A 26,997-nucleotide genomic window follows, 5' to 3' on the forward strand; every position below is an offset into this window, starting at 1 on the left:
ACAGATTTCAGAATATTTATTTAAAAGTACATAATATTTCACACCAGAAAATGCTTGTGCGTCACTAATCACATTGAAAGGAAAGTGAAATGATTATTGGACCTGAGATTGCGGATATTACACTAGGCCAACAAGCCAGGAGACCTTGGACAAACTGACAGATTTATCATTTCCCCCACCCCTGGGTCGTCCTGCAAGGGTCTGCTGGCAACTCTGTGGTATTTGGTCCAAATTGCCATTCTTCATGTACAACTAGACAGCGTGTAGCTGAGGGTATTTGACTGTGGGGGCATCTCAGCCAAGCAGGCTCCTGTCCTCATTCGATATCCACCACAAGTGCACATTCCAGCAGGTGCCACTGGATGACAATCAGGAGAGGAGGCCCTGGCTGATTTAACCCTCCCTAGCACAAGGGGTACTAAGACCAATCCTAGCTGTACTACTTCAACCCCAGCCCAGATCAGCTAGCATTGCACAAGGGTGCAGATCAGAGCTGGCTTAGTGACACACTAGGCAGTGCAATGATCCATGAAAGCCACCAGAGGGCACAGAGCAGCACTTTCTGAATTGGTAAAAGAGTCTTTTTTAAATACAAGGACAAATCTTCAAAGGACATCTTCAGACCAGAATCAAAAAACAAACCAGATCCTCGCTGAGTTTCTTTGTTCTGGTAATACTATAAATTGAAGGATTCTTTAATACTTCTGTACATTGAATTTATACTATTTAGCATTAGAAATTTTAAAGATACTTCGACACATGTAAAAACAAAATCCAAACAATTAATGTGTACGCTGAGACAGAAGGTTATTTCACTTGTATCTGGGTTGTTATGAAGCAGAATTTGTTACTAAGGAAGCCATTGGATTTTTTAAAAATGCAGGGAGTAATTTTACCTTCTCCCCTTTGGTCTCCCCAAGCAACACACCATCTATGGCCAAAACTTGTACCAATGCTACTCTTTAGTGTGTTGCTATGAGGCAAGTAACAAGGCCTGGTGATCTCGATCGATCTTTCTCTCTTGATCAATCCATCTCTCCGTCTGATCTTTATTTATCGCAACAGCATGCTCAAGATTAGATACTCAGCAGAATGGGACCGCTCCACTGTATTATGGGATGGAGATGGAGGTTAAAGACACTGGTTACAGTTGGACTTCAGCAAAAGACTCCGTTTCGTTTGAAAAAGTGCCCAAACATCTCGACTCAAGTTCGTACTCGGTGTTACTCTCCGAGGGCAAGTGTCGGCCTGAAACCCATTCACCTGGGAGATGAAGGAAAACCAGCAGGGAGGGAAGATCCCTGTGAGCAACAGTTGGCTGCAGTTACTGACTTTTTCCACAGAACTGGAGCTGCCTGTAGTCCACGTGACTGCATCCTCAGAGGGAAGCGTGGATGTGGGCAGGAATGAAAAATAAAAAAAATAAATAAAAATCAAATAAAAGCACCAAAAGTGAAAAGAGTTTAAGTAACTTGAGCATAGCTTATAAATGCTGCTTTTGGGAGTCAGGTTATACACCGGGCCTGTTAAATGTCATTTTTATGAAGGCTATATCAGGGAGTTATACACATTATAAAGAGCGTGATTAATATGGTTCCTGCATTTTACTACCCATCTTCTATCCAAGTGTGTTACAGTGAGGGGTGTGGGGTATATCAGGGTGTTACAGTGAGGGGTGTGGGGTATAGCAGGGTGTTACAGTGAGGGGTGTGGGGCATATCAGGGTGTTACAGTGAGGGGTGTGGGGTATATCAGGGTGTTACAGTGAGGGGTGCGGGGTATATTGGAGTGTTACAGTGAGGGGTGCGGGGTATATCAGGGTGTTACAGTGAGGGGTACGGGGTACAGCAAGGATACCCAGGCACTGGACGCAATGCAGAGAAAGACAGCCAAACTGATACCGAGAAGGCATCTTAGCTTGGAGGAGATGATGGGCTTGTTTGCTCTGGAGAAAAGAAGGCTCAGGGGAGGGATTATTGAGGGAATTGATAAATTGAATCCCAATAATGTGTGTGCGGCTGCCACAAACTCTAGAAGCAGGGAACAGGGGCGGAAGCTTCGTAGAGGGAAGGAGAACAGAGCATGTTGATTTAGTTACATTCCACAGAAGGTGGTGAATGTTTGCCCAAGGAGGCAGTCAGTGTGGGAACGTTTAAGGGAGAATTGGAAGATATTTGAAGGAGTGGGCCAGTGAAGGGTATTAGTTTTCGGGACTGGCCACGGACTGTGGTCCTTTGCGGTCCTGTACTTTTCTGCGGACCTGTGCTGTGACCCCTGAACTAGTATCCACAGGGAGAGGGATTTTAGTCAAAGTGCATCACTCAAGAACGTGCTGAGCCTTTCAACTCGAATACTGTTGCAGTTCACTTGGAAATACATGAAAATGAATTTAAGAGTAGAAACCTGTAATGAGCTCCCACTTTGTGAGAAAAATTAAGAGAATTCTGGATAATAGATGAACCCCTCCCCTCCCCTCTACGATTTAAAATGTTAAAAACCGATGTCAATAAGAATTTGGTCCTCAAATAGAGCGATACAGAGCATGATTCCAACTCCCAGCAGAAAGCCCAGGTTTTGACCCATAAAATGTCCGAGACGACCCCGTTGCTTGGTATCTGATTGGCCACGCAGCATGTCAGGGAGCTGCAAGAAAAGAGAGAGATAATGACGGCAGCCATATTTTACACACGGTTCTTGTGATTATGACACCCTTTTGCCCTCTCATCTGTTCCCTCTCTCACATCCCCAAGGCATCGCCTCCTTGCCGAGGAAATTACTAATGCTGATCCTCCAATGACCAGCCCATTTTTCACGTCTAAGCCTCGACAGCGAGTGTCAGAGTATTCAACCATGGGGGACATCACAGCCAACCCAGATCCTGTCTCGGGGGCTGAACCAGTCTCCCTCCTGGTCACTTTAGCTCAGCGACTCATTAAGCCAGCAGAAGAGTTACCACTATATCTTAGAGCAATGAACCAACTAACACGCCCACACAGGAGAAGGCCCGCCCTCCATGCACAATTATAAAATGCACGGGCCGAATGCTGCTCCCACCACAAGTGTGAGGTGCAGTTACTGTTAGACTGTCTTGAGTCACATCCTCTAGTAATTACAAGAAAAAGTCATGTCAGGAGGTCGTGGGTTCGAGCTCCATTCCAAAGACTTGAGTCCCATAATCCAGGCCGACACTCCCAGTGCAGTTACCGAGGCAGCGCTGCGTCGGAGGGGCAGCACCGAGGGAGCGCCGCGCCGTCGGAGGGGCAGCACCGAGGGAGCGCCGCGCCGTCGGAGGGGCAGCACCGAGGGAGCGCCGCGCCGTCGGAGGGGCAGCACCGAGGGAGCGCCGCGACGTCGGAGGGGCAGCACCGAGGGAGCGCCGCGACGTCGGAGGGGCAGCACCGAGGGAGCGCCGCGACGTCGGAGGGGCAGCACCGAGGGAGCGCCGCGACGTCGGAGGGGCAGCACCGAGGGAGCGCCGCGCCGTCGGAGGGGCAGCACCGAGGGAGCGCCGCGACGTCGGAGGGGCCATCTTTCAGATGTGATGCTAAACCGAGGTCCCATCTGTTCCTTTCTCAACAACACCACTAAAAATAAGATTCTGGTCATTCATCTCATTTACTATTTGTGAGATCTTGCTGTGCGCAAATTGGCTGCTGTGTTTCCTACATGACAACAGTGCCTACACTTCAAAAAAGTACCTCATTGGCTGTGAAGCGTTTTGGGACGTCCTGAGGAAAGTGAAAGGCGCTGTAGAAATGGGAGTGCTTTTTTTTCCCCATTTCTCAATAGGGTTAAATTTTTTAAAAATTAATTAAAGAAATCTACTCACCATGTCGACCAAAGCAACATAAAGGAACATCCCAGCAGTGCCCGCGAAGATCCATGATGTTACATTGTTTGTGTACTGTCCAATAGCAATGCCAATCACCATGCCCAAATAACTGAGTAGAGCAGACACCAAGTTAAATGTTACAGCCTGTCTCACTCTCATTCCCGCCCGCACCAACACAGCAAAGTCACCTGAAATAGAGACGGGTTAAACTGTTGAGTGAGGGAAACTTCGATAGAATCCAAAACAATCTGGCTAAACCATTCACCAAAAGCCTGACATAACCAGGCCAAGCATTACCATAGCTCGATAATATCTGATGGAGCAAAAGCTGGAGATAAAGGAACACTCAGATCGAGCAGAGTGGCAGGAGAGCGAGAGACAGAGAGAAAAAGCGTGAGCGAGAGAGAGACACACAGACAGACAGACAGACAGACAGAACACAGTGTTGTGCACAGACATTTACTCACCAAGCTCATGGGGAAGCTCGTGGCAGAATACAGCGATGGTGGTGCTCAATCCTCCCGAAATCCCCGTGGAAAACGCCGTTCCTGTTGGTGAGAATGATGAGAAGTGACTTTGCTCAGACCTGTGGTCAGCCCCGACTGTCACAACATGCTCTGTACAGCCAGGTTGATGTTGGATGTCAAAAAATTCCCAGCACTGACATTGTCACCTTAAAGAGGACAAAAGTCACAAAAAAAATCACTTCAGAAAAAAAATTACGTTCATCTGCCCGCTGACCGGCTCTTTATGATGAACATCTGGTGCTGTCAGGTGTCAGCTGTCTCTCAGTGGGTAGCACTCCCTCTCGCCTGAGTCAGGAGCTCATGGGTTCGAGTCCCCACTCCAGAGACTTGAGCCCATAATCCAGGCTGAAACTCACAGCACAGTACCAAGGGAGCGCCGCACTCCCGGAGGGGCGGTACCGAGGGAGCACCGCACTCCCGGAGGGGCGGTACCGAGGGAGCGCCGCACTGTCAGGGGTGATGTCTATCGGATGAGACATTAAACCAAGGCCCTGTCTGCCCTCTCAGGTGGACGTAAAAGATCCCACGGCCAGTATTTGGAAGGAGAGCAGGGGGGAGTTCTCCCCGGTCTCCTGTGGCCAATATTTATCCCTCAACCAACATCACTAAAATACAGATTATCTGGTCATTATCACAATGCTGTTTGTGGGATCTTGCTGTGAGCAAATTGGCTGCCACATTTCCTACATTACAACAGTGACCACACTTCCAAAAGTAAATCGGCTGTAAAACGCTTTGGGACGTCCTGAGGTGGTGAAAGGCGCTGGATATAAATGGCAAGTTCTTTCTTTCTTTGTACCTCTCTATGCTCAGAGCTACAACTTTAACTGATCAGAAAAAGAATGAGACAAAGGTCTCCCAGCCCTCACCAGACACAGACGAAGCTTCTTACCAATTGCTAGTCCATCCGTGAAGTTATGCACACCATCTCCCATGATAACCATCCAGGCAATATTTGCAATCCCAGCAATCTTTATGTCTTCCACTGCATGGGAATGTCCATGGGAACGGTCCTGCTCCTCTGACACCCGCTTCCCAGAACGAGAATCCTTGGAATAGTCGCCATCTGGTCCCTTGTCCGTTTTGTTGGTAGTTTGGTGAGCACAGGGTCCCCAAGATGCCAGCGCCTCCTCCTGCTCAGGTACGTTGGAAGACTCTGTACACTCAAAGCCACTGAGCGTAACTTCCCATTTGTTCTCTTTGTGAGCACAGTCATCTGAACCTAGAGCAGGGGGTCCAGGTAAGGATGGAAATGATAGAAAGATACTTGGACTTCAGGTAGACTGTGCATTCAACATAAAACAAAACAACTTTGTACATGTATTAAATATACACCCCCAGTCCCCCTCCCCCAATCCTCAGCCAAAACAGCAAGGGGACAACCAGCTCTTGAGGATTTGTACGAGAGAGGTCCCTTCCAGGAAGTGGCTCTCCTTCCGTTTTCCTGCCTTCTTGTGCAGAAGTGTCTGGCTTCCACTTGGCCGAGATTGGGAACTCGCCATATTCGGCCTTGCAGTCTCAAAACCGCATCCAATCGCTCTGTGGCACAATGCATTGGGTTCCAATGCACGGTGACCTTCTCCTCATTCCCCTTACCCGCACTGCTCTGAGTGCTGGGGCTGGACTTACTGAACAATTTTCATTTTCTTCTTGTGGGGGAGGCTCCGCTTCCCCTCCCCAAACCACTTTGTTTTTTCTATTGCCCCCATCTGCAGTTAACGTTTGTAAATCAAATTACCTTGGGCAGGCTTTAAACAGTGAAGTTCAAGGTTAGCTCTACCGCCCATCTGGTCGCTGGCCAGGTCTGCCTCTGTATAAGGACGCTGGTGTCTTCTGCCTGTTGACTGGAGAATAGAAAGGTCTCATTGATAAAAGATGGGAAGAAAGCAGCTGTCCGTTTATAACTGAACGCCTCTGCTGCCAACCAGAGGGCAATTCTATTCAGCTTCACATTTAGTGCTAGATCTCTCTTAAAACGCTTCACAAGTATCAACATCCAGCTTTTTATTTCTTGAAATGGGGGGGGGGTGTTGAATAAACGCGATTTGCCTGTTATACGCGCTGGCCAGGATAACGTGGTAGTACTAGAAGAATGTCTCATCAGCATCCTGCAGCTCCCTGAACAAATCTCCTTACTGCCTGACCCTCGACCTGAGCAACGACCCCAAGCTCCACGCTGCCAACCTCACCCTGGCCAGAGGCATCAGGAAACTGGAGGAGCAGGGAGCCGGGTACCCATTTAAACAAACCAAACCCCTCATTAGAACACTAAATTTCAGCTGCTGGGATCAGTTTTCCACGTGTAAGTCACTCGTATAATATTCCCGGTGAGTAACCGCAGCCGTTCCTGCCCGAAATACACGGAGCACTTAAGACACTTTCACCGGCAACTTTGAAATTGACCTTAATGCAAATGGCTAATGGTGATCACTTTTTGGCCGATATAAGTGACTGCCCATTTTAAATGGGGACGTCTTAAGTGGCGGGGACTGTAATAAAACTCTTGTGCGTGCATACACTTCCCAGGAGAGGGGGAGGGGTGGAAGAGGGGCACCTGCTGACCCACTTCCAAAAACTTTTGGCAGCATGAGCATGGAATAAATTCCACAAAACAGGACTATTGGAGGGGAAAAACACCAAACAACAACAGATGGAGTGTTGGCAAGATATTGGAGTTAGTGTGTTAGCAGGATAATGTTCTCCTGCTGATGCAGAGCATTGCTTCATCTGATCAACTCTCTCCTCCATTAGCAGGAAAAATCCCGCAAAAATTAGAAACCTTCCCCCCCCCACCCTATTTTGAAGATGAAGTAAGGAGGGAGGAGGCTCGTGTGGAGTATAAACACCGGCATGGACCAGTTGGGCCAAATGGCCTGTTCCTGTGCTGTAAATTCAATGTATTTCTCCCCTGCTCTCCTAAAGATGCTGACTCCTCACTGGGGTACAGTTTCAAAGCTGCTGGCCACCCTCCAAGTGGCCATTCTCCACGTTAGCTGAGAGTGAGAGTGTTGGCAGGCTATTCGACCATGGCAGGCACCACAGCAAGACCAATACTGTTGTCATGCAACATCCGCCACACACTTTCCAGCGGGGAAGGGTCACTGGACACTGAACAGAAGCATTACTCCAGGCTAATCACCCCCAACTCCCAAGGCACTTTGGCTAGCTGTACCATTCCAAACATAGCTGCCCCAGTGGAGACTCACTAAATCAACAAAGACCAGGGAGCACCTTCCTAGTCTGTGTCTTAGTTCCACACTGGGTGATTTTACCAACTGGGAGAGCAAAAACTACAACCTTTTACTAAAGCAATGAGCATTCTTTGTCTGGTTTTACTGCCATTTTTCTGTCTGGCACTATATAAATGCAAGTCTTTCTTTCTTTTAAACGCATGCTCGTGAGCCGGTGTTTTTGACTTGTCAGTCAGCAACTTCTAAATGACATTGACGCCTTGAAGCATTCGCTGTGACCCTGATCTAGAATCGCTGTTCATTATTTCAGCACTTACCCTCCTTCCGCAGCCCTTCCTGAACAGACACAGGAGATTCTCAATTAGGAAAAGCAGGTAGATACCCCCCAATGCAGAGAGCCCTTTCCAGATAGAGTCCTTCCCGGTCAGGAGCAGATGTCCGTCTGCATTCTCCGAGTTCTTGTGACTGTGATCTTGGCTGTCCTGAGCCTATACAAAAAGACACGAAGGACAAGTCTTCACAATCGGGTTATACAGCTCACAGTAAGGCCCAACCCACATGCTGAGTAAAGGCAGATACTCCACTCGTATCTGGTATTGTGTCTCGGTGTCAGGTCCTGTGCATCTACCAGTATTTACATTGCTTTTGTAGACTTTAAAGAAGAATAGAAGAATTGTACTCCTTTTTAGGTGTCCGTAGACCGTGCAACATTCCCCAGTCAAAGGGGCCGGGTGGCAGGCGACCTGCTTCCAGCTCACTGCCTGAGGCTGTTTGACCTAGCCACTAGCAAGTGTCCAAAGTAATGGAGAATTGAAGTCTGAAGGGTAGTGGAAACCTGGAAAACTTTCCCCCAAAAGGCTGTGGGTCAATTGAAAATTTAGAGACTGAGATCGATAGATTTCTGATGGGTAAGAGTATCAAGAGACATGGAGTTAAGATACAGATTAGCCATGATCTGATTCAATGGCGGAACAGGCTCGAGGGGCTGAACGGCCTCCTCCTGTTCCTATGAAACAGGCTCGAGGGGCTGAACGGCCTCCTCCTGTTCCTGTGTAACAGGCTCGAGGGGCTGAACGGCCTCCTCCTGTTCCTATGTAACAGGCTCGAGGGGCTGAACGGCCTCCTCCTGTTCCTATGTAACAGGCTCGAGGGGGCTGAATGGGCCTCCTCCTGTTCCTATGTAACAGGCTCGAGGGGCTGAACGGCCTCCTCCTGTTCCTATGTAACAGGCTCGAGGGGCTGAACGGCCTCCTCCTGTTCCTATGTAACAGGCTCGAGGGGCTGAACGGCCTCCTCCTGTTCCTATGTAACACGAGCTTGTGTTCTCCTCCCCTAACAGTTGAAGGAGGTTGAGTGGCATTTAAGACGCTGAGATGGGGTGAACACGGGGCTGCCGGTTGTACTTACGTGAGGTAAGAGGTGAAGCAGGGCGTCTGCAGATAGCGTGCTGATCGCCAACGCCACCAGGAAGCTGAGGAGGACGTGGAAAAAGGAGCGGCTGAGGAAAGGGATGATGGCCACGGCCATGAGTGACGTCAGGCTGATCAGAGTAATGGCAACAAAGCCCCAGCCCCACACTGTAAGGAAGAACAAACAGGTGAAAGGAGGCCACACATTTCAGAGACAACATCCAGTTTAAGTTGAAGAAAAATTCTTTTACTAAACTGCCATTATTAACCTTCTGAGTTGAGCAGGATAATTTTTCTTTATCCTTACACACAGGGCAAAATATCTTCTTGGACTTTTTGTCCCGGTTGCTCCCCCCCACCTCCTCTCCTGAAGGCGCAGACTCACACTAGATACCAGAAGTCCTGCCCTGCCTCACTCAATCGACCAAAGTTTAGCCAGTGAGTTTCAGTAGGCTATTCAACCATCGGAGTATCACAGCTAAACCCAATCCTGTCCTCACCCAACACACGCATGCATGCACACACATTCCAGGAAAGGTCACAGGATAGTGAGCAGTGTAAGTATAGGTCCAATAGCCATAGTAAGCTTTTACAATATATATCCACAGATCAGTACTCAAATAAAGGTCAAACAAGGTCAGGCCTGGAGTAGTGAAGACATTACTTCATTAACCGTCCACGAGAAGAGATTAAGAAATATAGTAGGCATATATAGTCAATCAAAGCAGATTGTAGGAAGGCAGTCTGGTGGGAATAGGCTTGTGTTATGAATGTACTGGGACGAGATAAGAGGAAGGCCATAACTGATACCCACGGTTTGTCATTAGTGAGTAAACAGATGTTATTGCGCAGACTCGTTGAAGGGAGATTAACCAGATATAGTTAGAACACATTGACATGATGGCATTACATTAGGAGGACGTAATTAAACATCTAAAAAGATACAGACACTGGGACTTCTGGGGGACCTTTTAAATCTACTCTTGCTGAGGATAGAGTAAGCAGTTAATGACGACACGTTTGAGATCTCCTGAAGGAGCCCCTGGTATGTGATTTACAATGTTATAATCGGGATATATGACAATATCCAATAATACCCCACATAAGGGCACTAGGGCTATATGGCAATATCCAATAATACCCCACATAAGGGCACTAGAGCTATATGACAATATCCAATAATACCCCACATAAGGGCACTAGGGCTATATGGCAATATCCAATAATACCCCACATAAGGGCACTAGGGCTATATGACAATATCCAATAATACCCCACATAAGGGCACTAGGGCTATATGACAATATCCTATATAAACCCAGCAAGCAGATGCATGAATCCTGGCCGATTCTTCGCCTGTCTAGAGACGCAATTGTAGCGCCTCGGCTGAAGTATCCCTGGGCAGCTTATGCACATTCGAGTGTGGCCGATCATATGGTAGCATTTGGCAGCGGCCTTGGAGCAGGTATCTCGTCTGTCTTATTAGTGAGGATGATACAAGCGGCATAGAGAGAACTTGGGAGGAAAAGAGCACTTAAAGAAGAACAAACTTGGAATTAAAAACCGTGCAGCGTGCTCACCTGATTGAGAGAATGTGTCTTCCTGCTCAGCTTCCAGCCAGTCATGGTGGTGTATGCAGACTCTTCTGTCAATCTGGTAGAGCAGGGCTGGGCAAATGTAAGTGAACTGCTTTGGGGTGATCTCAAGCATGTTACTCATCCCAAAGTTCATCAGGAGCTGGGTCACATTCAAACACTGTCAACATTAAAAAAAGTGACCATCAGTATATAAGACCATAAGAGATAGGAGCAGGAGTAGGCCATGTGGCCCCTCGAGCCTGCTCCGCCATTCAATGAGATCATGGCTGATCTGATTTTTTACCTCAACTCCACTTTCCCTCCCCATATCCTTTGACTCCCTTGCTGATCAAAAATTTGTCTAATTCAGCCTTGAATGTATTCAATGACTCAGCCTCCACAGCTTTTTGGGGTAAAGAATTCCAAAGATTCACGACCCTCTGGGAGAAGAAATTCCTCCTCATTTCCGTCTTAAACGGGCGACCCCTTATTCTGAGACTGTGCCCCCTAGTTTTAGATTCCCCCACGAGGGGTAACATCCTCTCAGCATCTACCCTATCGAGTCCCCTCAGAATCTTGTATGTTTCAATAAGGTCTCCTCTCATTCTTCTAAACTCCAATGAGTATAGACCCAACCTGTTCAATCTTTCCTCATAAGACAACCCTTCCATACCCGGAATCAACCTAGTGAACCTTCTCTGAACTGCCTCCAATGCAAGTATGTCCTTCCTTAAATAAGGGCACCAGAACTGTACGCAGTACTCCAGGTGTGGTCTCACCAACACCCTATACAGTTGTAGCATGACTTCCCTGCTTTTATACTCCATCCTCCTAGAAATAGAGGCCAATATTCCATTTGCCTTCCGGATTACCTGCTGCACCTGTATGTTGACTTTTTGTGTTTCATGTACGAGGACACCCAGATCCCTCTGTACTGCAGCATTTTGTACTATTTCTTCATTCAAATAATATTTTGCTTTTTTATTTTTCCTCCCAAAGTGGATGACTTCACATTTTCCCACATTATATTCCATCTGCCAAATTTTTGCCCATTCGCTTAACCTGTCAATATCCCTTTGCAGACACTTTGTGTCCTCATCGCAACTTGCTTTTTCACCTATCTTTGTATCATCAGCAAATTTGGCCACAAGACACTCTGTTCCTTCATCCAAGTCATTGATATATATTGTAAATAGTTGAGGCCCCAGCACTGATCCCTGCGGCACCCCACTAGTTAGATTGCCATTTTGAAAATGACCCATTTATCCCGACTCTTTGTTTTCTGTTAGTTAGCCAATCCTCTATCCATGCCAGTATATTACCCCCAACACCATGAGCTCTTATCTTGAGCAGTAATCTTTTATGTGGCACCTTATCGAATGCCTTTTCGAAATCCAAATATACTGGATCCATTGGTTCCCCTTTAACCACCCTGCCCGTTACTTCCTCAAAGAACTCTAATAAATTTGTCAGACACGATTTCCTCTTCATAAAACCATGTTGACTCTCCTTGATTGTTTTTTGAGTCTCCAAATGTCCTGCTACTACTTCCTTAATAATGGATTCTAGCATTTTCCCCAATGACAGATGTTAGGCTAACTGGTCTATAGTTACCTGTTTTCTGTCTCACTCCCTTCTTGAATAGGGGTGTTACGTTTGCGGTTTTCCAATCCGCTGGGACCTTTCCAGAATCCAGTGAATTCTGGAAGATTACAACCAATGCATCCACTATCTCTGTAGCCACTTCCTTTAAGACCCTCGGATGCAAGCCATCAGGTCCAGGGGACTTGTCAGCCTTTCGACCCATTTGTTTACCTAGTACTTTTTCTCCAGTGATAGTGATTATTTTTAGTTCCTCCCTCCCCTTTGCCCCTTGATTTTCTACTATTATTGGTATATTATTAGTGTCTTCTACTGTGAGGACAGATACAAAATATCTGTTCAATGCCTCTGCCATTTCCTTGTTTCCATTATTATTTCCCCAGTCTCATCCTCTAAGGGACCAATGTTTACTTTAGCTACCGTCTTCCTTTTTATATACTTGTAGAAGCTTTTACTGTCTGTTTTTATATTTCTTGCTAGTTTACTCTCATAATTTATTTTCTCCCTCTTTATTATTTTTTTAGTCACCCTTTGCTGGTTTTTAAAGTTTTCCCAATCTTTGGGCTTACCAGTAATCTTTGCCATTTGTATGCTTTTTCTTTTAACCTGATACCATCCTTGACTTCTTTAGTTAGCCATGGTTGGTTCACCCTTCTCATGGAGTCTTTCCTTCTCAAAGGGTATATTTTTGTTGCGAGTCATAAAATATCTTTTTAAATGTTTGCCACTGCTTATTCACCATCATACTATCTAATCTGTTTACCCAGTCCACTTTAGCCAATTCCACCCTCATTCCTTTATAATTGCCCTTATTTAAGTTTAATACAGTAGTTTCAGACCCAAGATCCTCGCTCTCAAACTGGATGTGAAATTCTATCATGTTATGATCACTGCTTCCCAAGGGATCCTTTACTTTGAGATCATTAATTAATCCTGTTTTGTTACCCATTACCAGATCCAAAATGGCCTTGTTCCCTGGTTGGTTCCTCCTCCTCAGGGCTATTTTTGCCAATTTGCTTTGTCCAATCTATGTGAAAGTTAAAATCGCCCTCAACACCCTGATACAGTTCGCTGGTCAGATTTTTTTCTTCATTTAAACAGATTTTTTCTCCCTGCGCATTGTTCTGTTCCTACTGTAACACAATTTGTGCTATTATGTAGCAATCAATACTTTGTAATAATTTAGAAGTTTCTTCAAGGTAGACGTGTGTATAAAGCACGAGACTTCACTGGAATGTTCGATGGAAATCATTTCAAAGAGTCAATCTACAGAGTAAGGGCAAAGCCAGCTAGCAGCCAGAGAAGACCTATGCAGAGATGGATTTAAAGCAGAATGTCTCTAATTGAATGTCTCGCATTGTTTCTATTCTTTGCTGTGGAAAAGCCACAAGACTGTTTACTTGTTTATACATGGAACCATACCCCAGTAAAGGAGTCAACACCTTCACAGGAGGGAGGAAGGGGTAAAGCATGAGAGAGAGAAAAAAAAACTAAATTTGAGCCTATTTCGAATAAGGAACACACTCCTATTTACACGAACATCTGTGTTGCAACATCCATGGCAATATTATTCAAGAGTAGTTCTTTTTTGTTATCCCTACTCTTCACATTCTAAAGACAGTCATTTTAACCTAACCTGCGTGGCGGGAAACGCAACTGGATTGAAGCCAATGGAAAGTAAAATGGGAGCGGGTGTAAAACAGGCGGGCGATCCAATCCAGTGAGATTCCCACTGGATGGGTTAGGTTAGAATTACCTCTCCTGCCTATATATACACGTTGATAATAACTGTAAGAATTTAGAAGTCAAAAGCTGATTCTCTTGATCTTCTTCAGACTCACGTTTCCATGCAAGTGGTTGTACTTTGAGTGATTAAAGACATTGTCCTTGGCAGATGTGCTGCGGGATTTTATTGCGTGACGCTGGCCGTTTGGCAATTCCCCATCATGCTCGGCCAGGCTGCGCCGCCACAGTCTGTCCCCTCCTCGGCCTCCGGGTGGCTCACGTGTGCTCGAAGTGGAAACCGACGTCTTTCCTTTCGTTCTTTTTGGTGACCTGCAGACAGAATTCAAACAGAAAAACTGAACTTCATTACCAGCTCACAAACTCCTGGTCACACCAAATCATTTGCTTCATTCAGGTGGATCGTTCTGGTCACATTCTGGTTCTGTTGCACAATCAAAAAAAGCCAAAAACACCAGGTCTGGAACTCTCCCGGTGGCTCAGGGGGGTAAATGCACTTCCCGGTGTGGTACTGAGCCATTCAGACCAGGACAGTCTCATGTTCCATCCCTGATTGCTGATCTCAGCTGGGACAGTGGTGCTGACGTTACAGGTGGCCTCAACGTTCCCTGAGTATGGAGAGGAAACATCAGCCAAGATTCCTGCTGTTGATCAGTATCCAAGGACCCCCCCACCCCACCCCACCCCACCCCCCCAACTGGAAAGTGCACGTCTGTCAATGTTGGGTGAGGACAGGGTCAAACTCGTTTTGCAGACCCGTCCATGGTAAGATAGTCGAATGAAACATCATCCAAGGTCACACATGAAGAACAAACACTTGGGTGAGGTACTGGAAGGTAGCCAGAACCCGTGGAATTGTACCCTGCATGAGCCAATGGTAGCATAATGCTTATGGTATAGGACTAGCAACCTAGAGGTTAACAAAGAAAGAAAAACAGACTTGCGCCTTATATTGCAGCTTTCACAACCAAAGCGCTTTGCAGCCAATGAAGTACTTTTTTGAAGTATAGTCACTGTTGTAATGTAGGAAACGCAGCAGCCAATTTGCGCACAGCAAGATCCCACAAACAGCAATGTGATAAATGACCAGATAATCTGTTTTTTAGTAATGTTGGTTGAGGGATAAATATTGGTCCCAGGACACCGGGGAGAACTCCCCCCTGCTCTTCTTGAAAATAGTGACCGTGGGATCTTTTATGTCCACCTGAGAGGATGGTCCTCGGTTTAATGTCTCATCTGAAAGACGGCACCTCTGACAATGCGGCGCTCCCTCAGTACTACACTGGGAATGTTGTCCTAGATTTTGTGCTCAAACCCACAACCTTCTGACTCAGAGGAGAGAGTGCTACCCACCGAGCCATGTCCGACACCTGAAATGCAAGTTCGAATCCACCATTACAAGTTGTGAACTTGACTTCAACAAAACTGATCAGTTGAAGGATCGCACCAGAAAAATGGAAGGGAAAAAACCCTTTGGACATTTGCTAGTGAATACATTCAATCAGTGGCACAGTCAGCAGCACTCTCCAGCATCATTGTACTTACAAACCTAAAAGAGGTTCTTGTGGAAAAAAACTTAGCAGAACAGCAATGCCCTTTGACCCCACCTAGCAACAGACTAGTTTTACTGACCTCAAGGTGGAGGCAGTGGTTGAGCTTCCACTCGGGAATTCCGGGTGATGGGGCCCTACACTGTGCGCCTCACCATTCTTGGTCGACATGGAGATATGGTCCATAGCGGTGTGGCTATGCACGTGCTTGTTTTCCTGCAAGTCCAGAACATCCAGGTGCGAGACGTGGTCGTGCCCCAGGCCCTCGTGCTCGATCTCCACCACCTGCACTTCGCCCAGTCCCAGGTTCATGAGCAATTTGTGGAGGCCGTCAAAGGACAGCTTCCCATTCTCCCCATAATGCCTGAAGAGCTGCAGCAGGTAGTAGCGCTGCTCCGTCAGAGCGTCACGAGAGACTGTCCCATTTGTGCCCGGTAGCCTGTTGGTCTCTACAGCATTAGATTCTGTTTCCGGAAACTCAATATGCTTACGGTCGGGCCTCAATCGAGCTCCGTGGGCCTGACTGGTGACTTTACAGTGATGACCATGCTCCATCCAAACAGCCAGCAACCCAGTAAGAAAAATAGTCCAGATCCCATGCTTCATTCTTCTGCCGTCACCTGCAAATGAATACAAAAGCAAAAAGAAAAGAAAGACTTGCATTTATACAGCGTCTTTCACGGCCTCAGGACATCCCAAAGTGCTTCACAGCCAATGAAGTACTTTTGAAGTGTGGTCACTGTTGTAATGTAGGAAACACGGCAGTCAATTTGCGCACAGCAAGATCCCACAAACAGCAATGTGATAATGATCAGATCATCTGTGTTTTTAGTGACGTTGGTTGAGGGATAAATATTGGCCCCAGGACACCAGGGAGAGCTCCCCCTGCTCTTCTTCCAATAGTGGCCGTGGGATCTTTTACATCCACCTGAGAGGGGCAGACGGGGCCTTGGTTTAACGTCTCATCCGAAAGACGGCACCTCCGACAGTGCAGTACTGCCCCTCCGACAGTGCAGCGCTCCCTCAGTACTGCCCCTCCGACAGTGCAGCGCTCCCTCAGTACTGCCCCTCCGACAGTGCAGCGCTCCCTCAGTACTGCCCCTCCGACAGTGCGAGGTGTGTCAAAAGCAGTGACATTTTTAAACCGACACAAGGGAGTCTCACTCCAAATGGATCAGATGTAATTGGCCTCTATGGAACAGTACCCCAGTAAGGAGTCATTGCCTTCAAGGGAGGAAGGAAAAGAGGGAGAACATTGGAATAAAAGCAGGCCGGTTGTGTGAGGTGAAAAGGTATGGTGAGGTCTAATGATTAAATTAACGTGCAGAGGTTACAAACAGGACAGGAGGTTGTCAGATTGTGTTGATATTGTGCAATTTGTACAATGCAGTGAGGGGGTTTGTGCTGGGGGTTTGCCACTTTGCTGCCCATGGCAAATGTAAATGGCAATGTGCCACCTGTGCCATTCTAACATGGCTGCCTCTTGCACTGATGTATGCAAGACAAACGGGGAAAAAGAGACTGCCTTGCAAAGTGCAACTGCCTCTTTAAAGTTATAAATTGATTGCTTGCAATGATTGACCTTTGAAGTTTACAGCCTGTAATTGAGCATGGAGCTCAGTCTTGTGCAAAGCCTATTGTTTACGGCAGGGAATCAGCTTCACCAGTCACTGCTGAACAAAGTGTATTTTTAAAAAGGTGTTATAAACTCTTGTGAAACAAAAAAAAGTTGACACTGCAGTCCATTTTCACGGTGTTTGCATCAGAGAATAGGACTGCGCCTTGGACTGTATTTTCAATTCTGGGAACCACTTAAAAAGCTCTATGGGTTGGGGGGTTGTTGTCCGGGAAAGGTCAAAGGCTCTTCCACCCGCATATGGAGCTCCCCTGGGTGAGGGGACCCAGTGGTCAGAGGGGTATGGATACAGGGCAGCTTATAGCAGAGGAGGCTGTCTTATGTTCTATTGATCAAGCAGTATCCACATTCCAAAGATTCTGCATTGTATCACCCACCTGTCTGTTTTGGGCTGGTGTATTGAGGGAGACGAAGTACATGTTGGGCTCTGTTCATCCCAACTCCACCTCAGTGTCCACCACAATTGGTGACGATTGCCCTGAACCTCAGTGTACACCAGCTGACTTCTATATGCTGCTCAATTATGCACCAGGTCTTGTGGCACCAAACAGTGCTGCGAATGAGATCTGCTTGGACTGGATAGAATTCAGCACACACTCTGGTTCAATCAGGTCAAACTCCTGGAGCACAATGAGCTGCTTCAATGGCTGGGTTCTCTCGTCCAGAGGAGTTCCAACAAATTGTTTCCCACAACCAAAAATGGGTGATAGAGCCTTCTTTCCCTCCAGACAATAACTACGCACCCCCCCCAAACCATCCAATAGACCTTTTTACTCCAAGCCCAATATATCCTTCACGAGGTCTGGTGCCCAGAACTGAACGCAGTACTTCACATGTGCATATCGGTTGGGGACATGATCTGTCTCATTTGTCATGCTCGTCACAGTCAAATAGCATTCCAACACTTGCTGTCAAAGCTCATACATGAATAATGACCATATAGACTTGCATTTATGCAGCATCTTTCATGACCTCAGGATGTCAAGAAGCATTTTACAGCCAACGAAGTACTTTTGAAGTGTAGTCACTGTTGTAATGTAGGAAACATGGCAGCGAATTTGCGCACAGCAAGATCCCATAAACAGCAATGTGATAAATGATCATATAATCTGCTTTATTGATGTTGATTGAGGGATAAATATTGGCCAAGACACCGGGGAGAACTCCCCTGCTCTTCTTCAAATAGTGCCATGGGATCTATTACATTCACCCAAGAGGGCAAACAGGCCTCGGTTTAACGACAGTACAACACTCCCTCAGTACTGACCCTCCGACAGTGCAGCGCTCCCTCAGTACTGACCCTCCGACAGTGCGGCGCTCCCTCAGTACTGACCCTCCGACAGTGCGGCGCTCCCTCAGTACTGACCCTCCGACAGTGCAGCGCCCCCTCAGTACTGACCCTCCGACAGTGCAGCGCCCCCTCAGTACTGCCCCTCCGACAGTGCAGCCCTCCCTCAGTACTGCCCCTCCGACAGTGCGGCGCTCCCTCAGTACTGACCCTCCGACAGTGCAGCACTCCCTCAGCACTGCCCCTCCGATAGTGCGGCGCTCCCTCAGTACTGACCCTCCGACAGTGCGGCGCTCCCTCAGTACTGACCCTCCGACAGTGCGGCGCTCCCTCAGTACTGACCCTCCGACAGTGCGGCGCTCCCTCAGTACTGACCCTCCGACAGTGCAGCGCTCCCTCAGTACTGCCCCTCCGACAGTGCAGCCCTCCCTCAGTACTGACCCTCCGACAGTGCGGCCCTCCCTCAGTACTGCCCCTCCGACAGTGCGGCGCTCCCTCAGTACTGCCCCTCCGACAGTGCAGCCCTCCCTCAGTACTGACCCTCCGACAGTGCAGCCCTCCCTCAGTACTGACCCTCCGACAGTGCGGCGCTCCCTCAGTACTGCCCCTCCGACAGTGCAGCCCTCCCTCAGTACTGACCCTCCGACAGTGCAGCGCTCCCTCAGTACTGCCCCTCCGACAGTGCAGCCCTCCCTCAGTACTGACCCTCCGACAGTGCGGCGCTCCCTCAGTACTGACCCTCCGACAGTGCGGCGCTCCCTCAGTACTGCACCGGGAGTGTCGGCCTGGATTATGGACTCAAGTCTCTGGAGTGGGGACTCGAACCCACGACCTTCTGACTCAGAAGCGCGAGTGCCACCACCATTTGGGCAAATTACCAGAGGGCGAATGGACTTGCATGGAATCATACCCCAGCAAGCAAAAACACTGTTCTGGCTCAGGACTGACCTCCCCCAATCAAGATGTGCCTTGGGTTTCTGTGGATCAGTGTGGCCCTGAAGAACTCAGGGACTGGCCTGCATAGCTCAGAACCATGCCACGTGGCACATTTACCCAGCTGGTACGCTACACAGCAATTCAAATCATATCTTTGCCTGCGCTGAGTTAGACCATCTCAGGCAGGGTAGCTGTCGGCATGCTGCGATTGGCTACAGTGTCTCTTTGGACTGGGGTGGGGGTAGAAGATACCAGCTGGGCTTTCTATATACGATCACTATTCAGTGAGCAAAGTCTGCTGGAAAACGTGCATGTGCTGAGCTCTAGTTCAGCTGGTCAAACACTTACTGCCTGGACTCATTTCTTTAAACTGAGAGACCTGGGTGAAGAATGGATACACAGGTAAAGTACCAGAGGGTGGGACAACCATTTGTAACATGGGTCAGCATGTCAGCGAGAAGAGGGGAGATCTGCTACCTCTGGAATATAGAGGTCTTGGGGGGTGGGGGGGGGGGGGTTGTAGGGAAGGGGGCGTTGGATGAATGAATTTCTTCTCTGTTATTACGAACTGAATCAACAATGTGTCCTTGTGGAGACCTTAAACATGTGATGACCCACAGAATACGAGACAGTTGAAAGGTAGGATTCTTACTGGGAGTTTTTTTTTGGCAGTTTGTGCTTCACAGACAATCATGTGTTACCCATCTGACTAAGACAATTACAGGACAAATCCAACACATTCTGAAAACACATTCCAAATCATGTTCAGTCTGCCATCTCCCCAGCCATGTATCCTTACAAGCACCCTCTGACACCAAATTAAACCCCGCTCCTCACCGGCAGCCATTCTTCCACCCACTAGGTCCCTGTCCTCTTGCACTCCTTCCCTAAATCCCTTCACCTCAGCCCCTTCCTTTCCTGCTTCCAAAAGCCTCCAAAACCTTCATTCACACTTCTCCAACCTTTATTTTCTCCAGGGCTAAAAGGGTTAAATTCCGAGGACAGGTTGCACAGACTGGGCTTGTATTCCCTCGAGTGTAGAAGATTAAGGGGTGATCTCATCGAGGGGTTTAAGATGATTACAGGATTTGATAGGGTCGATAGAGAGAAACTATTACCTCTGGTGGGGGGAGTCCAGAACAAGGGGGCAGAATCTTAAAATCAGAGCCGGGCCGTTCAGGGGTGATGTCAGGAAGCATTTCTTCACACAAAGGGGAGTGGAAATCTGGAACTCTCTCCCCCAAAAAGCTGTTGAGGCTGGGGGTCAATTAGAAATTTCAAAACTGAGATTGAGAGATTTTTGTTAGGCCAAAGGAAATGGAACAAAGGAGGGTTATTGGAGTTAAGGTACAGATCAGCCAAGATCTTACTGAATGGTGGAACAGGCTCGAGGGGCTGAATAGCCTCCTCCTGTTCCTGTGAAACAGGCTCGAGGGGGCTAAACGGCCTCCTCCTGTTCCTGCGTAACAGGCTCGAGGGGGCTGAATGGCCTCCTCCTGTTCCTGCGTAACAGGCTCGAGGGGGCTGAATGGCCTCCTCCTGTTTCCTGTGTAACAGGCTCGAGGGGCTGAATGGCTCCTCCTGTTCCTATGTTCCTTCCTATGTTCTCCCCTCCGCCTTTCAAACTGCTCAGACATTGTTCTTTACTTGGGGAGCACTATAGACATGTAAGTTGTTGTTGAATCCATTTAAGTTTCCACCTGCACATTTTGACAACATTTGCCAGTCTGAAATAAAACAGTAAAAAAGTGATTCATTTGTCAATCTGAAACTGCTGCGAGTTTATCTGTACTCTTGTGATGATTCTCAACAATGGAGCTATGAGAGGCTTAGGGTTCTGGACAAGGGCAAGGGGAGGCTGCACTCCCCTCCCCACTCCCAATTCACAAGAACAGTCACGTTCTTAAACTTGTGATTCAAGATAAAGAGCCAATAGTGTCTTGTTCAGCCAAACTGGTGCAACCCGGGTATGACTGGGCCCAGCTTTCATGAAAGCTGCTGGAACTTACTGACTAGGCTCACAGATGAAGACTGGATATTTGGACAAGATACTTGAAGATGACCAGTGCTCTTCAATGGGGAGAAAAGCTTCAGGAGTCCGGGGGGAGTGGAGGGGAAAAAAAACTGACGACAAAGAAAAATCAGAGCATCTGAATCTTGGCTCCTAACTTTCTTCCACTTGAAGCTATTACGGGATATTCATTATACTGAGCACCTGGTTAAGAGATAAATACACTGGGTTCCCAGGGTTATGTTATAATGAGGATGAAGACATTTAAAAGTATACAGAGTTTATTTTCTTGGCTTCCCCTTTTTGATTTCCCAGTATGCAATCCCCAACTGAAAGGGTCAAGCAGGCAGCCTGATGCCAAGCCTCTGACAGTGTTGTCTATAATTGGCGACTATGAGATGTCCAAGAGCCTTCTCAGATTATTCTGAACTCCGTGGGGCTCACTCAGCACCTCCCCACCACTCCACAGTTAACAGCAAGAATTCAACACGCTGGGCAAAATTTCGCTTTATCCAATTTGCTCTCCAGTTTCCCGCCCTTACCTCTCTTCTCTTGACTGGGGTCACCCACACTAGAGTTACGTCGAGTCTACAGCACAGAAACAGGCCATCCCTCCCACCCCACTCCATCTCACCCTATCAGCATATCCTTCTATTCCTTTCTCCCTCATGTGTTTATCCAGCTTCCCCTAAAATGCATCTACACTATTCCCCTCAACCACTCCATGTGGGAGTGAGTTCCACATTCTCACCACTCTCTGGGTAAAGAAGTTTCTCCTGAATTCCCTATTGGATTTATTAGTGACTATCTTATATTTATGGCTGCTAGTTTTGGACTCCCCCCACAAGTGGAAACATCTTCTCTACGTCTACCCTATCGAACCCCTTCATAATTTTAAAGACCTCGATCAGGGTCACCCCTCAGCCTTCTCTTTTCTAGAGAAAAGAGCCTCAGCCTGTTCAGCCTTTCCTGATAGTCATAACCTCTCAGTTCTGGTATCGTCCTTGTGAATGGCTCAAAAGATGGCAGCGGCCGTGATATACCTCGCTATAGCCGCCATCCTCCAAGTGTGAGCAATGGCAGCAGCTATTTGATATGGAGGTCATCATAGTTACCCCAACTCTCGTCTTCACTCAGAACCTGCACATGTACATTTCTAATAGGAGTCACTAAGACCTGGACTTATGGCTGGACCTCCCTAGATCACGGAGGCTAATTGAAGGCTCCCCACTGCTGCCCCAACTGAGGTTAATGAGGATTGAGCGTGGAACTTCCTGATTTGTACGGCTCATCATCATCATACCATGTAGTGGTTACCCAAGCTCCTGTGGCCCGGTTCCATAGGCAGTTGAGAAGACAATGTTCTGAGGGAGTCCAACATGTTCCAAAATTAAATCCATTATCCATTTGATTCTTTAATGAATCAAATTGAAGGATATTAGTGTTGGAGAATGGACCAAGCAGCCACATGAATTTCTCCCAAGTCAGGTATAGCATAGTTAGATACAGACTAAACCTGTCTCTACTTTGCCCCAATCTCTAAAAAGCATCCGACTGCTTCATTTTTCCATTTCCCACACCAGCCATTCTCCTCTCAGAGTGAGATTGCTAATTTATCCCTGGATTGAGAACGCTCACATGAAGTACCCTTGCAGCAAGGCAGAGACTTTCAATCCGGGCTGGATTTGATCCCAGATCCTGGAGGTGAAAGGCAAGTGTCTAATCCACTGCACCACCAGTTCCCTCCTCCCTTCCCCCAAGAAGCCTCCGATCCCGACCCTTCTACACAGGAGGCCATTCGGCCCATCGTGCCTATGCTGGCTCTTTGAAAGAGCTATCCAATTAGTCCCACTCCCCCCCCACCCCGCTCTTTCCCCATAGCCCTGCAAATTTTTTCTCCTTCAAGTATTTATCCAATTCCCCTTTTGAAAGTTATTATTGAATCTGCTCCCACCGCCCTTTCAGGCAGCACATTCCAGATCATAACAACTCGCTGCGTAAAAAAAATTCTCCTCATCTCCCCCCCTCTGGTTCTTTTGCCAATTATCTTAAAAATCTGCGTCCTCTGGTTCACATTTTTGAAACGACTTTCCCCCCACCGCTCAGTTTCAGAATCGGCAAGCGTGCCAGTGCGCCCCCCCCCATGAAATAAGATGTACCTAACTGTGTACATCTGCCTATGCCCACGAGGGGAAGGTCTTGTACATCATTATCGGCCACAAACTGTGGGATACACACTCAGACCACAGCTAGAAAAACGAACACCAGCGCCAGCAGCACTCCTGTATGAGGTACATCCTGTGTCCAGAGATGATTCTCGGCTCCTTTAGCAGCCCTCGTTTAGATTAAAGCAGAGTTAGGGCAGCAGTGGCAGTGCTGTAATAGAATGAGGTCATAACACTGACACTGCTGGAATCTCACTGAGATTATGGAAACTGCTTAAAGCTTTGCAGGTTGCATTGTATGTGGTGCCATCGCTCAAGGAGAGAGGATATTCTGTCATTCCCATCCCTTCTGGCAAACACAGTTGGTCGGCTGAAGCAAACTAAAAGAGAGATTCTCTCATAGCATGAGGTTTGCCAAATAAAACAATCGAATCTTTATCTCCGTTGGTGAGTTTACAAACCCAAAGGTTCTTCCCAGTGGGGGAGGGGAGTCTGAATTCTGTAACTCTGCCAGTCGCACTGTTGAGAACACACATTCTCAATGGCGTTTCTTTTCTCCTTCTCCAATTTTCTGTCCAGTTTTTCCTCGCTCACCCCTGCTGTCCTGGTCAGTGATTCCCACCAGTGTCTGATTCCATGGGCACTGGCTGCCCTCTGCTACCTCGCCCAAGTGGCTGTCCCTCACCTGTGTGCTTGGACGCTGATTGCCGCTGAGCTATGTGACCACGATGGAAGGGACACCACAGCTAAGCCTGGCTGACTTCCCTCCTCCCCCCTCCCTCCCATAGCCCAGGGATACTCATGTCAAATTTAGCATCTCAACTGCATACCAGTACAGATGAGCTAACTCAACACAGATGAGGGATCACACCTTGGATCTTCCTGATCCACGTGGCCAAGTTCCACACCACAGAGTGATATTACTCACTGAGCAGGCATAACATGTTACAAAAACAAATTAGACTCAGGGCTCCTCCCCCAAAGCCCAAGTGGATATGGTGTGCTACTGAGCCATACAAACCACATTGGATCCTTGGTCTGTGTCAAGTTAGCTGATCTCAGTCAAAAATGGCAACAATTGGCCTCAGCAACCCTGGATCTGGGTGGAGACATGGAAAAGCAGCCAGAGTTTCAGCTCCCGATGCTATCCAGTGACTCCTGCTGGAAAATGCAGGTGTCAACATCAGGGGAGGGCAGGATCAGACCTGGTCGAATAGCTTTTCAACACTCACCATCTAGGCCGAAACAGGAGAGGTGACCATTTGGGTGAAGTATCAGAGGGTGATCACCATTTAGGAACTATCAGTACGAGTCAGCAGATTAAGGAGAGGAGGGGAAGAAATTGTAAGCTTAGATGCAGTGACTTTATGACAGAAATAGGGTCACAGCTCAGCTTTATAACAGAGACGGAGTGTACTTTATACAAATCCCAAAAAATAGAGGACGTAAAGGCTCTTCTTTGCAATAAAGTCTTGCATTTATACGGCGCTTTTCACGACCTCGGGACGTCCCAAAGCGCTTTACAGCCAATGAAGTACTTTTTGAAGTGTAGTCACTGTTGTAATGTAGGAAATCTGAGGTGAAATATTTAGAAAACGCACTCATCCACAAGAAACACAATGGCACTTTTGACACAAAAACGTCACCAAATCACCAAAAGGTGACGGTTTTTGCACATTTACAAACAGTTTTGCTAGAATTGACCATGACTAACCTTACCCTTTTCAGAAGCTTATTTTGTGATAACAATCTGTTTACTGACTACATAGAGTTACATCGAGTCTACCGCACAGAAACAGGCCATTCGGCCCAACAGGTCTATGCCGGCGTTTATGCTCCACTCGGACTAGGAAATCAACACGAGAACAGATCGCCGGCTGTCAATCAATCCGGTGGATTTCTCCCGCGGACACATGGTTGGAAAGAAAACCCAACAAATAAACAGAGATTTCTGTCCGCAGTCATTTTAAATCGGCTGATTCTTGGAGTTAAATCGCGTTAGGAGCCGAATGGCCCGGGTTAAACATGAACTAACTGCAGGGTTTACTCTCCCACTCCTTGCACCTTTATTAGGCAACCCTCGTGTTAATAGTTCATTTGTGTCCGCCGACATTTTCCCCCACAGTTCCAAAGCACAACCTTAAGCACCAGAGGAACAATTGTAGGAGGGGGGAATTAATTTGTTGCAAAAGAGGTTTACCTACGTCTTTCTCTAGTTACCTGGCAATCCTGGGTTCCTGGAGAGCAGAAGTCTGTCAGGCGAGGTCATCAACACCCCCTTAAAGGCCGTGGTCAACTGAGAGCTCCCTTAAAACGATACAAATATCCAGTGGAACAGTCTCTGCTCCTCTTCCTCAGCTTTAATCCTCCAGATAATGTCTCGGGGCACTGAAGAATATATGCATAAAGAATTACTGACTGCCTTGTGTCCTGTACAGCCCAGCAAGTGACGTACAGAGACCAAGTGAAGATCCTTAAGGCAGTAAAGTGATTGGCATTGTACTTTGCACCCTATACCATTGGCACAGGATAGCAATAGTAGTGTCGTGTGGTACAGTGTCTAGCAGTAAGAGTATTGCCCCTGTTAACACAGCATTGGCTGTACAATACACCTAGCACTTAAATTTAAAAAGAGATAAGGAACATTAGGACAAGATTTCTTAAGCAAATGCTGAGTGTTTGATACTATTCTTTGTATTTCACATGGTCAATATTACAGTGGGAGGCTTGATATCTGTTATCAGGAGGGTGTTCTTCAGCACTGGTTGGCTACCAAGACAGTGCTATATATTTAGCTACCCCCCCCCATTTTCTCCCCTCTCCTGAAGGCTCTTGCTGGGGTATAGCTTCATAGGAACAGGAGGAGACCATTCAGCCCCTCGAGCCTGCTCCGACATTCAATTAAATCATGGTTGATCTGCACCTCAACTCCATTCACTGCCTTTGCTCCATATCCCTTGAGACCCTTACCCAACAAAAATCTATCAATCTCAGTCTTGAAAGCTCCAATTGACCCCCAGCTTTTTGGGGGAGAGAGTTCCAGATTTCCACTCCCCTTTTGTGTGAAGAAGTGCTTCCTGACATCACCCATGAACGGCCCGGCTCTAATTTTAAGGTTATGCCCCCTTGTTCTGGACTCCCCCCACCAGAGGAAATAGTTTCTATCTACCCTATCAAATCCTTTAATGATTTTAAACATCTTGATTAAATCACCCCTTAATCTTCTTCACTCGAGGGAATACAAGCCTCGTCTATGCAATCTGTCCTCGTAATTTAACCCTTTTAGCCCCCAGTATCATTCTGGTGAATCTGCTCTGCACCCCCTCCAAGGCCAATATATCCTTCCTGAGGTGCGGTGCCCAGAACTGAACGCAGTATCTCCACATGGGGTCTGACTGAGGCTCTGTACAACCAAATAGGTGCAAGCAGCTCTCCAAAGTAGCTATTCTTCACACATGAGCCTGCAGGAAGAGGGAGGGCATCTGAAGTGACCCCAATCTCGCCTCTTCTCTCCCAGACATTTTCCAATT

General features: G+C 47.4%; 1 protein-coding gene across 1 annotated transcript; it reads right to left on the reverse strand.

Moving 5' to 3' along the window:
* Window positions 1–25,961, reverse strand: LOC137307114 (zinc transporter ZIP10-like). Its single transcript, XM_067976433.1, has 11 exons — window positions 25,688–25,961; window positions 15,514–16,051; window positions 13,980–14,193; window positions 10,540–10,714; window positions 8,958–9,127; window positions 7,868–8,038; window positions 6,098–6,203; window positions 5,252–5,581; window positions 4,300–4,380; window positions 3,830–4,020; window positions 1–2,643 (listed from the first exon to the last, which is right to left on the reverse strand). Exons 1-11 carry the CDS (start codon window positions 25,734–25,736, stop codon window positions 2,491–2,493), a joined length of 2,178 nt encoding a protein of 725 aa, XP_067832534.1. The 5' UTR covers window positions 25,737–25,961; the 3' UTR covers window positions 1–2,490.
* Window positions 25,962–26,997: the final 1,036 nt, after the last annotated feature.

The sequence above is a fragment of the Heptranchias perlo genome, chromosome X, assembly GCF_035084215.1.
Source record: "Heptranchias perlo isolate sHepPer1 chromosome X, sHepPer1.hap1, whole genome shotgun sequence".
NCBI classification, from domain to species: Eukaryota; Metazoa; Chordata; class Chondrichthyes; order Hexanchiformes; family Hexanchidae; genus Heptranchias; species Heptranchias perlo.

Coding starts and splice junctions, on each gene's coding strand:
- LOC137307114 (XM_067976433.1), bottom strand. CDS start 25,736: ATGACCTCGCCTGACAGACTTCTGCTCTCCAGGAACCCAGGATTGCCA. Junction 8,039..8,957: donor TGCTTCACCTCTTACCTCAC/GTAAGTACAACC, acceptor CTTTTTGTATAG/GCTCAGGACAGCCAAGATCA. Junction 6,204..7,867: donor GGAAGGGCTGCGGAAGGAGG/GTAAGTGCTGAA, acceptor TCTATTCTCCAG/TCAACAGGCAGAAGACACCA.